Genomic DNA, 16,311 nt, shown 5'->3' with positions numbered 1-16,311 from the left:
GTACCTGGGCAATAAAGTGAACGGTATATGGAGAAGATTGGGGCACGTTAATCACCATCTAGGTAATTTGTGGTGTATTTTATGGTAAGGAAGCTTGTCATAAACTTGGCAGATCTTACATAGCCTCTCTCTCCAATCTGTATATAGTTTGATAGTGTAGTTTTGGTGCCAGGAGAAGTAAGACCTGTAGCGTTTTGAGTCTCCAGCTAGTTCTTTTAGGAACGTGGCCAGGTTCGCTATGGAGTCAAAGTCGTCTATGTGGATGAATGAATGTGGTGGTGCGACAGCCTCGTAGTGGCTTCGTGGTGGACCCAGTACTACAGGCACTGTTCCAGCCATGAAGGAGTTTCGCCAGAGCTTCTCAGTGATGTAGTGCGGAGACTCGGAGTTCTCAAAAGCAAGGTAAAAATAACAACGGGAAATCGTGGGCAGCAACGCACTTTGGTTCAGTGGCTTCCTCATGGCGCGACCGTACACTTGCACGGGGAGGATCTTATTAAGCTGTTGATACACGCTAGATCTCCTGTGATGATTCTTGTAGTTAGTGACCACCCAACACACCAGATGGGTCTTATTCTTCGGCATGACAAAATCATCGGTCGCTGTGTCGCCGTCTTTCTCTTCGATCTCCCCATATGGTACTGTAACATCTGCACCAGGATGGTAAGACATGGTCAAGTTGAAGATCCCAGCATATTGGTTTAAATTCCCATTGTTTTCTGGTGCTTCCAGAGACAGCCAGAGCCACCTCTGGTGAACTGGTCGAGGTAAATGGAGCGGAAGCGTCTGGCCGCGTATCTTCAGGTCGTGATGATGGAAGACGACAACGTCGGCGTCGGAATAGCTTGTGCGATTATCCACCAGGTGACAACCAGAGATGTTATAATTCTTCAGGCATTTGTCACCCTCCAGGCTGTAGGGAATCTGATAAGGCCAGTACCACAGCAGAATTGTAACAGTGGTTTTCTTTCCACTGTCACGAAAATGAAAACGAGGCATCTTCTGCAAGCTCACAAAGATGCAGCCAAGACCGATGACTAGAAGGAAGTTCTTTTTGTTCAACCTCAGGTTCAGCATCATTCCTGAAAAGAGACAGAAGGGTATTTGTATTAGAAATGGGTTTGGTTTTTTTTGGGGGGTGGTTTGCCTGAAATTAGATTGCTTGGTCATTTCATGAATAACTTTCTTCAAGTAGAAGCTTTTTTTTGTCAGAAGGTTTTGTCAGTGTCCTGTCTTTCAGGAATTTCCTGTGATGAGTCAGATTAGGGGTGGGTCCATCAAACCAAGTAGCAGAACTCTGCCTTATCAGTGGTGCATATGTCATACAAAATATATATGATGCATACAGGGCTGCTTAAAAGTTGAAATGTGACCTAAAACGGCATCAGATTTTCACACAAGTCCTAAAAGTAGATGGAGAGAACCCAATTAAACAAATGAGACAAAAATATTATACTTGTCATTTATTTAGTGAGGAAAATGATCTGCCATCACATATGTGAGTGGTAAGTGTGTGAATTTTTGCTTTCAGTATGTGGTTTGACCCACTTGTGCAGCAATAACTGCAGCTAAGCGTTTCCGGTAAGTGGCGATCAGTCCTGCACACCGGCTCGGAGGAGTTTTAGCCCCTTCCGCAGTACAGAACAGCTTCCACTCTGGGATGTTGGTGTGTTTCCTCACATGAACTGCCTGCTTCAGGTCCTTCCACAACATTTCTATTGGATTAAAGTCAGGACTTTGACTTGGCCAGTCCAAAACATTACCTTTATTCTTCTTTAATCATTTTTAGTAGAATGACTCGTGTGCTTAAGATCGTTGTCTTGCTGCATCTCTTCAGATTCAGTTCATGGACAGACGTCCTGACATTTTCCTTTAGAATTCACTGCTTTAATTCAGAAGTCATTGTTCCATCAATGCTGGCAAGCCGTCCTGGTCCAGATACAGCAAAACAGCCCTAAACCATGATACTACCACCACCATGTTTCACAGATGGGATAAGGTTCTCATGCTGGAATGCAGTGTTTTCCTTTCTCCAAACATAACGCTTCTCATTTAAAACAAAAAATTGTATTTTGGTCCCATCCATCCATCCATCCACAAAACATTTTTCTAATAACCTTCAGGCTTGTCCACATGATCTTTAGCAAACTGCAGACAGGTTGCCATGTTCTTTTTGGAGAGCGGTGTGTTTTTCCTTGCAACCCTGCCATGCACACCATTGTTGTTCAGTGTTCTCCTGAGGGTCGACCCGTGAACATTAACATTAGCCAACGTGAGAGAGGCCTTTAGTCGCTTAGATTATTGGGATCCTTTGTGTCTTGCTCTTCGAGTGATCAGGGTTGGTCCCCACTCTTGAAGTGGGTAACCATGGTCTTAAATTTCCTCCATTTCTACTCAGTCTTTCTGACTGTGGATTGGTGGAGTCCAAACTCTATAGAGATGGGGTTTTTTTTTTTTTTTTTAACCTTTTCCAACTCTTTTTCTGAGGACCTCCAGAAATCTCCTTTGTTCATGCCATGATACACTTCCACAAACATGCACTGTGAAGACCAGACTCCGACAGATCCCTGTTCTTTAAATAAAACGGGACGCTCGCTCACACCCGATCACCACGTCGATTAAAAACCACCTGACTCTAATTTTTCATAAACCTATCCGCTAATCCTAGAGGTTCTCGTACTTTTGCCACTCGCGGATATGTGATGGATCATTTTCCACAATAAATAAACGATCAAGTATAATATTTTTCGTCTCAATTGTTTAATTGGGTTCTCTTTGTCTACGTTGAGGACTCGTGTGATAATCTGATGATGTTTTTCGTCATATTTATGCAGATTTATCTATTCAGTGCTCCAAACCACAACAGGGAGTCTTTTTTTAATTATTATTATTATTTAATTTTTTAAAAATGAACCACATGACTGTGCTGCAAAAGCCCCAGGGGTAGAAAATCCAGCGTTGTTAGCACGCCCTGTGAATTCTCTCTGTATTAACTGGTTTCGAGTAGAGAGATGCATGAGACCGTTTTTCCATGCAGTTATTTCTGTGCCAGCTTTGTTTTTTCGAACGACTTTAGCTGGTTGCATTTCCCAAATTATGAACACACTACCAGTCCAATTTAACTCGACCCTCACCAGGCAACGGACGAAATCATACAAACGTTACACTCAGCGGTGCATTCTTAGGGTCTTTATGTCTTGTATGAAAGTAAAAATAACTCTCACTTCTGCGACTGTTTTGCACCTCCTTATCGTATCTGTTTAGAAAGTAGAGCTGCACCGATACTAAATTTCTCTAGCGGTGACCTATCATTCAGAGTGAAAGCAGCCGATACCCATAGTTCTGCCTTTTATACCTTCTTTTAAATGATAAAACGACAATTAATTCCCCAGTTCTGAATTCCGAATGCAAAGAAAAACTTCATTCTCTCCTTTTCAGCAAGTTGTTTCACAGTAACCGGTCTCATAAACACAAAACACATGGTTCTAATTAACATTCACATAGGAACTCAATGCTGAAGATTACAGCAAGATTTCTTAACTTACTGAGTGTTACTCATTCATATTAACATTGACTGAATACTAAAAAAAAACAAAAAAAACAACCTCCTGATCGTCTCACATTCACTCTCCACAAACACAAGCGTTTCTACTTCATCACTGAACATCAAACTGGTACCATATAGGCCTAATATAAACCTTTTTTTGATGATATTAACTCATTAACATTAACTGCATATGAAATATACGACTCTACAAATATATATCTTTCTGTGCAGTATGTTACTTTTTTGTCACTCATCATTTCAATCTTTCAACGGCGTACTGGCGCTTTAATTCAGCAGCGAGAGCGGCGGGGGTAAAATTTTTAGCAGCGTAGAGATTACAGAGATTACAAAACTGCAGTTTTGTCATAATCCCACATGAGAGACATCATCTTTACACACAGCACGAAATCCATGTGTTTTCCCACCCTCTTTTGATTGACAGGATATAATCGGCCCTGATCATTGGATATAAACTATATGGTATATGGTAAACTATAACTATATGGTAAACTATAGCGATACCGATTCTCGGCCGATACGTCTGTGCATCTCGATTAGAAAGCGTTATCTGTTCATTCCGAGTAATGTATTTGTTTTCGTACTACACACCTAACATACGCCGGAAGTCAAAATTGCATTGCATTTTAATTTTTTTTCCCAGTTACACTATTGATGTAAATAAAGACTTTGTGTCAATATTTGCATTGGCTTCTATTTAACTAAAAAAAATTTAAATGTTTAAATTTAATATTCTAATGGATCAAGAGCTAAAACTTTTCCAGAAGCATGTGTATACCTTTAGTCATACTTGTACTAAACAACCTCTGCCCCAAATAATGATTCACCAGATTATTAACTATTGGTGCCTGCATGTATGAATGTCTTCCAGCTCTTTTGATAGGTTAAATGCACTATATCTCCAGCCAGTTCCTTTCATCCTGATAACACTAGTTTTATCTGCATCTTCAGAGATCAGGATGGTTCAACAATTTCTTAAAAGACGTTTCAGGACCTCGATATAGTACAAATCAGTGTCTAAAGACAAATTAAAATGTGGCTTGGAAAAAGATCTCAGCAAGCTGAGGTTAATGCGAAACATCTTGTAGAGGACGCACGGCTTGAGGTTCATGCTGAGTGCATGCTTACCTTGCAGAGGACGTGGTTTCTCTGCGAAGATGCTGCATGAGGCTCAGAATGCTGATTTAAAATGTGCATTAGTCTGACCGCGTCTTAGTTATGTGGAAACAAGGTGGAGGGCAGAGCTGTCACACATTCAGTAGGAAACTACAGAGAGACGAGCGTTTCCTGTTGTCACACTCGCTGTCTTTCCCATTTTCTCCTCCCCTTCTCAGTTTTACCCAAATATCTTCACAGATTTGATTAACCGTTTCAGGACAACAAGAGAGGACATTGCAATGACATTGTGATGAGTGGTAATCCAGTGAGGATGTTTGGAGAATGATGTGGTTTGGATGTATCAGTCATTTGTCATCTTTCCTCAGTAGTGCCGTGATAACGGAGGTTTGGTTCGTTGAGGAAGTATACTCTAATTTCAAACTTAAACCAGCCTGTCATGCTTCACTAAATAACATCCTAAAATAAGGTACAGCGGTTTGACGATAGGGCAACATGTTCTGCACGGTACAGAGATCAAAATGTTGGAAGAAATGTGGCTTGGATTAAACCAGCTTGTGCGGTTTAGTTATTTATGTGTATAAGCCACATCCATCTCAGTGAAAAAGAAAAACCACAAGCTAGTGATGTTCCTCAATGTTTTACTTCAAGCATTAACCAAGTCAGTGCCTCCAGAACAGTGATAATCCCCTCTCCATCCCATAGATTCAATCCTATAGTCATACAAGACTGCCTGACTAGTCCTCGAATCGAGGAGGGGCTTTGTTCACTCTCGGTTCCTGAACAGATTACACACCACGAACATATCAGGTGATTCATTCAGCTGATACGACGATGTGGTCGTTTCTGATTTTAGTTCCTGATTAGCACAAACATCATTTGTCATGCTTGACAGCTTTCTTTTCATCAGAAGCAGCAAGCAGATTTCAATCAAACTTGGCAAATGATGGGAAGTAAGACTACAACCCTCAATTTGTAACCTTAACCATTCCAATCCTTTCAAGTCTTATGAATGTATGCTGAGTAGAGATGCACCGATGTATCGGCGGATAATCGGTATCGGCCGATAGATTAAAAACATCCGACGATCAGGGCCGGTTATATCCTGTCAATCAAAAGAAACATGGATTTCGTGCTGGGTGTAAAGATGATGTCTCTTGTGTGGAATGATGACAAAACTGCAGTTTGTAATGTCTGTAATCTCTGGGGTTCCCCAGCAACACATCCCCCCCCCCCCCTACTTCTGCTCACGCTGAATTAAAGGGCCAGTACAAAAAAAAAAAGGTATATATTGTGCAGAAAAATATTTGTATAATGTATCATTAAAAATATACTGATATAATGCTTTCTAGTTAAAATATAAAAACAATACATTCACAAAGCACTCGAGCATTTTAGTACTTACGATTCAATATATATATAAACTCATGTAGACTTATCATATCAAAAGTACACCATTTTTTTTTTCTTTGATTTTGTTAAAGGCAGAGGTTCAAATGACAGCATAGTTTCAGGACTGGAGTAAAATGCGTCGGTGGAATTGAAATTTAAATAACACCTTATTGATAGGGTTTGTTCGATTTTGATGGTCGCATTTAATAAAGACAAAATGGCAAAAAGAACCGCCTTTGAATAGAGTATACACTTATATACAATAAAATTGATAGTCGCACCAACATGAGACGGGCATACATACTCACCAACTACGTTATAAGGTATACCTTTATACCTAATACATAATACAGGTCAAGAGTTTCATTTAATGTTCGCATCAAACATCACAATGAGGGAAAAATATGATCTCAGTGACTTTAGATCTTCAGGGGCTTGGTTGGTGGTGCCAGGTTGGTTTGACTATTTCAAAAACTGCTGATCTCCTGGGATTTTCACACACAGCAGTCTGTAGAACTGACGCAGAATGGTGTGAAAAACAAACAGGCAAAAAACTATCCGGTGAGCTTCAGTTCTGTGGGTTGAAAACGTCTTGTTGAAGAGAGAGATCAGAGGAGAATTGCCAGACTGGTTATGGCTGACTGGAAGGTTACGGCAAGTCAAATATCCACTTTTTACAACCATGTTTGGGGAGAAAAGCAACTCGAGGTAGATGGTGTAGAACAGCAAAAGACCACATTAGCCTTTACAAAACCGGAAAGACTTGAAGCCACACTGTATTTTTTTTACATGTATTAAAACCTCCTGTCTAATATTCTGTAGGACCATCAAAACAGCCCTGAAACTTCAAGGCATGGACTGCACAAGACCTCTGAAGGTGTGCTGTGGTATCTGGCACCAATTCGTTAGCAGCAGATACTTCAAGTCCTGTAAGTTAAGTTGCGAGGTGCGGCCTCCGTGGATCGGACTTGTTTGTCCAGCGCATCCGACAGACGCTCGATCAGACTGAGGTCTGGGGAATTCGGAGGCCGAGTCAACACCTTGAACCCTCAATGTTCCTCAGACCGTTCCTGAACAATTTGTGCAGTGTGGCAGGGAGCGTTATCCTGCTGAAAGAGGACAGTGCCATTAGGGAATACCGCTGCCATGAAGGGGTGTACTTAGTCTGCAGCAATGTTGTGTTCTCTTGGATGGAAGAAAAAAAAAACAAGAAAGATTTTCCAACAAGCTATATTGTAATAGTCTTGCTTTTCATTGTGAGTAACAAACAGACATTTTCATTATATCCATCCATCTTCGGTACCGCTTCAGGTCACGGGGAACCTGGAGCCTATCCCAGGGAGCATCGGGCACAGGGCGGGGTACACCCTGGACAGGGTGCCAATCCATCGCAGGGCACACTCACATACACACTCACACACCCGTTCATACACTACGGACACTTTGGACACGCCAATCAGCCTACCATGCATGTCTTTGGACTGGGAACCGGAATACCCGGAGATCACCCCCGCAGCACGGGGAGAACACGCAAACTCCGCACACACAGGACCACGGTGGGAATCGAACCCCTCAATAAATTAAAAGGAAAAAAATAAAAAGAAAAACTGCATATTATACAACTATGAGATAAAACAGATATAGTGCACACAGTAAGAGATGCATATGTCAGAAAAGGTGGTATTTTAGGTTTGTTTTTAAAATTGGGAAGGACGGTGTACGCGAATACTAGACATTTGGTTTTACTAAGCGTGTACTTTTATGCATATTTAATTAGACAAAGCTTCATGTCCATAAATAAAGGGACATTTCTGAAAAAGTTTTAAAATGATCCCGGCCTGTGGTGTCTTGCCTTAAGACTTATGCATGTTCCTACTTGTATTTTCCTCTTAATTGGGTTGTCACACCTTATTGCTTATTGAGTCACGTTTTTCTTTCTATGCCCAGCTCGTGTATTTTTCCTGGTTCAGTGTAACAAATGAGACAGCTGTTAAAAATGTAGAAACTGCTGCACCTTGAGGGCAGTATTCACAGTTCGACAACAGGGTACTGATGGCCCCACAAGATCTCACGCCTTTACACAGTGCCGTCTTACGCTGTATGTAAGTGTGTACATCATCGGCAGCTCCTTATGCGATTTCATCTTTGTTTTTTGTTTTGTTTTTTGTTTTTTACCTCAGAAGTTAGAAACACAAAATGAGGTGTATTTAGGAATCTGGCCTATATTTTAACTGCAGTTTGGTGTCAGATTACACAGGATGTCATCAGCATATTAGCATTAACCCCTATGGAAAGCCATGTGTGTTATCATGGTTGGTGTGATTATTATGTCTTCCATATACGTCACTAAGAGAGTTAAGAGTTAAAAAAAATTATAATAACTTGCCATGAGTTAAAAGCTCTTACAATGACAGTAAGGGAGATAAACATTAGTAGTAAAAGATCCATCTAGTACAAGCTTTCTTTGTGGAAGTGTTGTGACAGAGCGACAGTAGGAGAGCACTGATATATCTTAAGGCATGTCAGGGACTGGAGCTAGAGTGAGAGAATGAGAGAATGTCATTGAGAATAAGACAGGTTGGACAGGTCAGTCCAGTGGGAATGCTCATCGGGTGTGGCGAGAGACGCAGCGAATAGACTCCGATTGAACTGGCAAGATAGAGAGCAACAAAAAAAAAAAGGAGCAGCGTAAACCGAGTACCGATTGAGAAAGAGACAAGTGTCGTTTTTGTATTTTGAATTAAAAGTGCTGCTCGGGATTTTAAACTCATCGATCCTCAAGGACTACCGTTTGACTACGATCGTTGGACTTAAGTGGATAATTGAGCCTATTTGGACACAGTGATGTAAACGTTTCTCCTAGGTTGGCTAGTAAAGGTTTGACAGCTGAAAGACCACAGGAGGTGAGGACGCAGAACCAGAGACATGGCGGAGGCACCAAAGATTGAGCTCTTCATCAAGGTCAGAGTTTGTACTTTTCTATTTTCCAGTGAAAGCGGTTGTAAGTTTTGACAATGTTACATTGGCTGGGTTTGTAATGGGAATGGATCGTATTGTATGAGTAATCCTTTAAAAAAAAAAAAGGTTTGTTTACTTGTTGGTTTGAGGCTTGTTTACTTCCAAGACTTGGTGTAAAAACCTGCACTTCCTGACAAACCTGTGGTAAAATCCCACAATTTGTCAACAATATTTGGAATGACTAAGCTCTGGAGAAGACTGAAACCCCCAAAAAACAAGCCACACTCAATGCAGCCATTTTATTGTTATAGAAAACCTGTGAAAACACCAGCTCTTGCTATATGATATCTGATTTTCAGATCAAGCCATTTTTTTTTTTTTTAAAGAAATCACTCTTTTTTTCCCCCCACAGGCAAGTGATGATGGTGAAGGAGTTGGCAACTGTCCATTCTGTCAGCGGCTCTTCATGATTCTCTGGCTTAAGGGGGTTAATTTCACCCTCACCACAGTGGACATGAAGAGGTAAGAGAAATACTCAGTGATTACGCAATCATTAAAGAGGGCATTAGTGTTCAACGTCGCTACCGCCCTACTGAGTTTAGTCCCAGCCCTACTCTAACATACCTGATAATAAGTGGTTTCTGGAAATTATAGCCACATGTAAATATTATAGCCAGTCTGGTAGATCTCCAGAAGCTAGGCTGGGTCCCCTGGTTCCTCATAAACTCTTTGGATGATTAATGGTTCTAGATCTTCTACTTGGAATCTATTCTAGGGCACACTAGGGCACACTGAAGAACCATTTAGGTGCTAGATCTAATCTTTTGTTTTGCTTCTAAGAATGATCCCAGTGATCACCAAACCGCCAGTTTCATTCTCGGAAGAAAACTAATAGCCAGTGACCTCATGATACAAACACAAGTCACTGGGGTGGGGTACCCTTGAGGGTATGCCTTTTTTAATCTTTACACTCTTATAAAACAGGGTTCCTCAAAGGCTCTTGGTAGGTCCTTAAAGGGGTTTCACTTAGAACCTCTTATGAAACTCTCTATATGGTACTATATTGAATCTTCACGTAGCACCTTTACGTGTTAGAGTTTCGTTTTTTTCTAAGAATGGACCCAGTGATCAGCAAGAGCCACCTTCATTCTCAGATAAATAGTATTCTCTACAAAAGTAGATCATCAGATACAGGATTGGTGATCTTCAAGGGTCCCCCTAGAACGGCAAACTGAAGAACCATAGGGGGTGCAATAAATTGGTTAGTTAAATACAATTAATCCAGTAATCACCAAACTTGCTTATAATACAGGGTTCCTCTACATTTTTTTTTTCTAGTTCCTTAAATGTTTTTAATTTAGAACTTATTATAAATATATAGATTCTATATTGAATCTTTAATGTTTCCCGCAGTGGGGTAAACCAAAGAATCCTTTATGGTGGTATGTTATTTGTCAGTTTACTTTCTTATAAACTATTTTCTCTCAAGAATTTTTGATGCTTAATTGTTCTATCTCCCTGAAGGTGTTCTACTTGTAATCTTGCACTCTTGAAAAGGAAACTATCTGTTGTAGGAGAATGTGAAGAATCTGTGTTGAATTCTCTATAAAGGAAGATAGCCAAAAACAGGGTTGGTGACCTTCAAGGTTTCGAACAATCCAAAGAACCCTTTATGGTGCTAGATTGAATCTTTTTTCAAGAATGATTCCAATGATCACCTGTTCCTGGGCAATATCTGCCTTTAATCTACCTTTTTTTTTTTCTGTAGAGCTCCAGAGGTTCTGAAGGACCTTGCTCCAGGCTCTCAGCCCCCATTCCTCCTTTATAATGGAGAGGTACGCACTGACACTAACAAGATTGAGGAGTTTCTGGAAGAGACTCTGGCACCCCCACAGTGAGTTTCACCTTGCACCATTGGGGAATGTGTTGTATTGTAATGGTGGCATTCCTAAGAATTGATCTTGCACAAATTGCCTGTGATAGATGAAGGACATTATCTGCAAACAGTGACAGATTTAAGGACAAGATCATCAATGATGTTCTTGATAAAAGACATGATCTTGTGGGCATGTTTGTCATTCCAGATTTCCCAAACTGTGCTGTCGCTATAAGGAGTCTAACAGTGCTGGCGATGATATCTTCCACAAGTTCTCTGCTTACATTAAAAACCCCAACCCTGGACTTAATGACAGTGAGAAATTGTTTGTGTGTATGGTTGGGGGGGGGGGGGGGTTGTTGATATATCTTGATGAGGACCAAATGTCCATATAAGGATATACATGTGCATATATGAGGAATATCTAACAGTTATGACCTCTTGGAGAGATTAATAATAATAATAATAATAATAATAACAACAATAAGCTTTATATAGCAGGCCTCTCAATGCACTTTACATAAGAGTATATAGGCATGTATAAAAACAGTTAATAATAAAAATGTAGTTTCAATTATTAATAGCAATAATAGTTCAATAACATCAAGTAAAATCAATCCTAAAGAAATGTTTCAAGACAAGACTTAAATACGCTGAAAGACTGGGCTTCTCTGAGATCAGATGGTAGCGAGTTCTGGTTTTGGAGCATAAGAAGAAAAGGCCCAAGAAAAGAAAATCACCCATAGTATGTAAACGAGTCTGAGGGACAGTTAAGAGACCAGAATTGGAGGAGTGGAGATCACTTGAGATTAGGTGTTCTCACATGGAAAAACGTTTTTCCTTTTGGTTACTAGGGTTAGGTTTAAGTGTAGGCATAGCATTAATTAGCTGCATTAATAAATATGTCATTGGGAGGTCCTTACAGGGATAATATGACAAACATGTGTGTGGGTGTGTATACAGACATGTGCCAAATGTGAAGAAACTAGTTGGAATAAAGAACAGTGTAACACATTGTACACTTTAGCAATTAAAATGCCATGCTTTGCGGCGTGTATAAAAATGCTGAGCAGGCCCGGTTAACCTCATTTCATTTTGGTTCAGAATGGAAAGAGGAAAAGATCTTGATGCTTTTTTAAAATAATTTTTAAAAGATGGTTCATTATTCGGATAGGATCTTGTCACAAAGTCTGCTTTGTTTCAATAGGAATAGTGACTAAAATGACCTCAGTAGCAGAAAAGCTTTAATGCACCTCAGCATAGATTCTACAAGTCTGCAACACCATTCTAATGGATACCGTGGTTGAATACGCACATTTAATGACCGTGATTTTTAGTGCGAGCAAATATAAATGTAAGCAAAATGTTCTTCAGGTGTTTCCATGTACGACTACATAGAGAAGGCTATAGTAGTGTAGGCTATAGTGCTTAAACAAAGACGTTGTTCCAAAGATGAAAGCAACTTTAAGAGCTTCGAAAACCACAGTTCATATAGAGGACAAAAATAATATGGTAAGATGAGTGAGCGTACTCTTGATGACTGTGAGAGCGCATGTGTTGCGTACATCAAGAGAACCGTACGGGCCTGAATGCTGGATCCCTACACTGAGTGGCTCTGTTATGCCATGGCAGGGTGTTTTGCCTGTATGATTTGGAACCACTGATAATACCCCATCTACACAAGGACTCACAGGATGGTTTGATGAGGATGAAAATAATCACCCTTCTCTGAAATAATCAAACTAATCAAAACAACCACCAGATATCCACTAAACTAGACTCTTGTAGGAGATGTTGGACTGGTGCTCTTGGAGGATCTTCAAATGGAGGGAAATGTGAGGCAATATCTTTTGGAAGAATGGTGTTCCAGACTTGTAGAATCTATGCCAAGCCAGCTAGTGGTAACCCAAAACCTTACTAATATACCTTATAATGTTTTTTTTTTTGCTTTAATTATCTGTATACATATTAGCCTCTATTGTATGTATTTCCAGTGCTGGAAAAGAAATTTCTGAAGAGTCTGATGAAGCTGGATCAATACTTACTCACCCCTCTTCCATACGAGTTGGATAAGAACCCGAATGTAACTCAGTCCACCCGAAGCTACCTGGATGGAGACTCCCTCACTCTCGCTGACTGCAACCTTCTCCCCAAGCTACATATTGTCAAGGTTCTAAACATTATGTCTTTTATAATATGTTTGCCATAATCGGGGCCAATGTGTCTCAGTGGTTAAGGGTCTAGACTCCAAGTAGCACGAAGCTATTATTGGATCCCTGAGTATATCCTTCAACCCTCAACTATTAAGCCCAACTGTAAAACCGTACAAAAGCATCAAAAGAATACATGTAAATGTAATGCAGTCTTTGAGAGCTGATAGAGGAATGGGAAAACATACAGTGGCAACCCACATTGAAAATCTTTTCTCTTTTTTTTTTTTTTCATTTAAAATTGGAAATAAACTGAAGGTTTTAGGTCAATATCTTGAATTTCTATTATGCACTATTTCTATCTCCCCATTCCTAGGCACATTTGTACTATTCATCATGTTAACTGCTTTGTACAGAAGGTCAGAGTTTCCTCGTGCCAAATCTCTTCTATTGAAGCATGTGTTCCGACAACACTGATGGATTTAAAGTGTCAAATGTCAAATCTAAATCTAAGATGGATCATAAGGTTTGGCACAATCCTGTGGAGTCCGTGCCAGCTCGAATTCACATTGTTACCGAAGCAAAAAGGGACGCACCAAATACTAAGAAAGTCTGAAATTCATGTAAACATTTCAAAGATTCTACTTTTGTTGTCAGTAATATCGTTTGTAATGAAGATTATTGTATTAAATTGGAAAAGAATGCTCTCAGACATTTGGACCCCACTGTATCTTCATTTGGCGGTGCGTTTTATTTAAACCGACTTGCCACTGAGAGCATTCCAAGCACTTCAGGGTTAGGAGCTTTTCTCATGGGCTCAACAATAAAACTCTGGCACTTCTCGGATTTGAACCTCAACCTTCACTAGTGCAGAGCCTTACCCTGCAAAACAAACACCGCCCCATCCGATGCTCTTCACAGATCTCCCAACCTTCACACATTTTGAGTAGCAGCACCGCATTTTAACATCAGATTAGGTATGAGTTACCGCCCAAAAAATACACCAAATCGAAACTGCGCACGAGACAATCAACATATGAATCTGGTATGATTGACAGAGTGAACTCTCTGATATGAACTGATACCCTCTGGAAGCCCTGCCCTCTTCTCCCTGTCCCATGTTAGTAATAGTAGTAGAGATTAAATAAGCCTACAATGAAGTGTCAAATCGAACACCAAGCACTCGGAGGGGAAAATTTGCTTAACTAAAAAAGAAATGAGTGATAGCTTCCTCCGCAAGCACCTGTAGGCCTGGTGGTTGTGGTAAAACCCTATATATAGCACACTGCAGTTTCAACCTTTGCCAAGTGATTTGTGAAAGGACTGTATAAAAATATGTGCTGCGTTTTTATACTCGCTGTCCCTCATTGTGTCTGTGCATTATTCCTCCTTGGCAGGGGGTATTCAGTTCAACCAGTTTGTATTATTTCTTGTAAAAGTCACCCTCATGCAGTGGTGTAGACAAAGCCATATGCCCATATATACTGTAAACATACTATTTTTAACCGTCCTGTATGTGTATACTGAGTAATAATATTGTATACTCAATAAGCCTGACCGGACCACACTCCTGGTCCTATGGAAGTCTTTTTTTTTTTTATTATTACACTTGTTAATGCATTGCTTATGTCCTCTTTCTTCTCAGATTGTGTGTAGGAAATATCGTGATTTTGGGATCCCTGCAGCCCTCACTGGTCTGACTAAGTACCTGGAGAAATCCTACCAGCGGGACGAGTTCCGCTACACGTGCCCCAATGACGTTGAGATCCTGCTCGCCTACCATTCTGTGGCCAAATATCTCAACAAGTAGATCGAGTATAGCAGGGGATGGGTGGGGCTTGGCGAATGGAGTGGCTCTAGGCAAGCCTGAATCATATGTCTCGTAAATACAATTCTATGTTAGAGGTTTCAAATCACCTGTGGTTTGTAGGTGGAGGTTCTTTTTTTTTTTTTTTTGTACAAATGAGATATTATGTGCTTTGAGTATTTGCTACCTTCTTTGTTTCATATTAACATGTTTGCCTGTTTGTTATTATTACTTTCGGTACTGCCATATTCTCTGTACATGGAATCATTTGTCTGTACAATTTACAGTATAAAATCTCAGCTGAAAAACATAATGGTAACCATTTGAGGTTTCTGTTGGTTCCTGGTGATTTTATAATGGTTTGTAATGATTACTAATGGTATGTGTGTGGGTTGATCACTGTGGAAATGGTCCTAATGGTTTTAAGTGGTAAGTTAAGAGTGTGAATCATTCTATATGAGTTTGATAGTACTAGTTGGACTTGAAGGTGTCCTACAGGTGTCTGGTGGTCTCTGTGATGAGCTCGCAGTAGTAGGCTGTTGTATAATGGTGATTTAATGTACTGTGCCCAATAGACTTTGCTTCAGTTATTCTAGACTGCAAGGCTTTCTTCAAGAAGGCATTCATGGATATCAACACAAGGCTTGCACACCATTAGGACACAACAATTAAATTAATTGGGCGGCACAGAGACACAGCAGGGTGTGTTGCTGTTGCACAGCTCCAGGGTTTCAGGGTCGATTTTACTGTCTGTGTGGGGTTTTGCATGTTTGCCTCAAATTCACATGGGTTTCCTTAAGGTTCACTGGTTTTCTTCCAATGTCCAAAAAACATTCCAGTAGGTCCATCGACTATGCTAAATCGCCCATAGGTGTAAATGAGCGAATGTTGTACTCCAAAGGACAGCCGACTAGCGTGTACTCCCACCTGCTTTACCAGGATATTCTCCAGATCCACTGCCACCTTCATCCCCCAAGATGAAGAGCTTACTGAAGATGAACAAATTCAATCACACTGAATATATCCGAGATCTGTAACCGAATCAAGAATGAAGACCAAGTAGTCTGGTGGGAAAATGTTTCATGGAAACCATTAGGGCAATTTCTATTAACAATAAATATATATTTGTATTGTCTTTCTTTCTTTCACAAGATTACACATGCCATTCAATTCTGTAAATAAGACCAAAAGATGCACTGAAGCAACTTTAAGAATAAATAAAATGTGACTTATAAATTGTGTCAGTCTTAACTTGCTCGTCTTTATTTGCACCTATTTGCACTTTCCCACTGTATGAACTAAAAGAGCTGATTAAACTGGTAGATGTGTGATATAAAACAGCGGTTATAACCTGTTGAATATCATTTCCAGCTTTTAAGCTTTTACACCCCACCTGTATTCCGGGACACCCCCCACCGCCTATGGGAGTAGGCTGGCGGTAAACAAC

At 40.2% G+C, this 16,311-nt stretch overlaps 2 protein-coding genes across 2 annotated transcripts; one reads left to right on the top strand and one right to left on the bottom strand.

Moving 5' to 3' along the window:
* Window positions 1-51: 51 nt before the first annotated feature.
* fut7 (fucosyltransferase 7 (alpha (1,3) fucosyltransferase)) lies at window positions 52-5,450 on the bottom strand. The gene is made up of 2 exons (XM_053648366.1): window positions 4,694-5,450; window positions 52-1,082 (listed from the first exon to the last, which is right to left on the bottom strand). Exon 2 carries the CDS (start codon window positions 1,078-1,080, stop codon window positions 52-54), a length of 1,029 nt encoding a protein of 342 aa, XP_053504341.1. The 5' UTR covers window positions 1,081-1,082; window positions 4,694-5,450.
* A 2,266-nt stretch (window positions 5,451-7,716) lies between these two features.
* On the top strand, window positions 7,717-16,103 carry clic3 (chloride intracellular channel 3). The gene is made up of 6 exons (XM_053648369.1): window positions 7,717-9,034; window positions 9,444-9,553; window positions 10,800-10,925; window positions 11,116-11,222; window positions 12,902-13,077; window positions 14,703-16,103. Exons 1-6 carry the CDS (start codon window positions 8,999-9,001, stop codon window positions 14,865-14,867), a joined length of 720 nt encoding a protein of 239 aa, XP_053504344.1. The 5' UTR covers window positions 7,717-8,998; the 3' UTR covers window positions 14,868-16,103.
* The last annotated feature ends 208 nt before the right edge of the window (window positions 16,104-16,311 follow it).

This window comes from Ictalurus furcatus, chromosome 18 (assembly GCF_023375685.1).
Source record: "Ictalurus furcatus strain D&B chromosome 18, Billie_1.0, whole genome shotgun sequence".
Taxonomy (NCBI): Eukaryota; Metazoa; Chordata; class Actinopteri; order Siluriformes; family Ictaluridae; genus Ictalurus; species Ictalurus furcatus.
This window is presented reverse-complemented; position numbering and strand designations above follow the sequence as displayed.

Excerpts from the sequence above, each read along its gene's own strand:
- fut7 (XM_053648366.1), bottom strand. The coding sequence starts at position 1,080 with ATGATGCTGAACCTGAGGTTGAACAAAAAGAACTTCCTTCTAGTCATC.
- clic3 (XM_053648369.1), top strand. The coding sequence starts at position 8,999 with ATGGCGGAGGCACCAAAGATTGAGCTCTTCATCAAG. Across the intron at positions 9,554-10,799 it reads ACCACAGTGGACATGAAGAG|AGCTCCAGAGGTTCTGAAGG; the intron begins GTAAGAGAAATA and ends TTTTTTCTGTAG. Across the intron at positions 11,223-12,901 it reads CAACCCTGGACTTAATGACA|TGCTGGAAAAGAAATTTCTG; the intron begins GTGAGAAATTGT and ends ATGTATTTCCAG.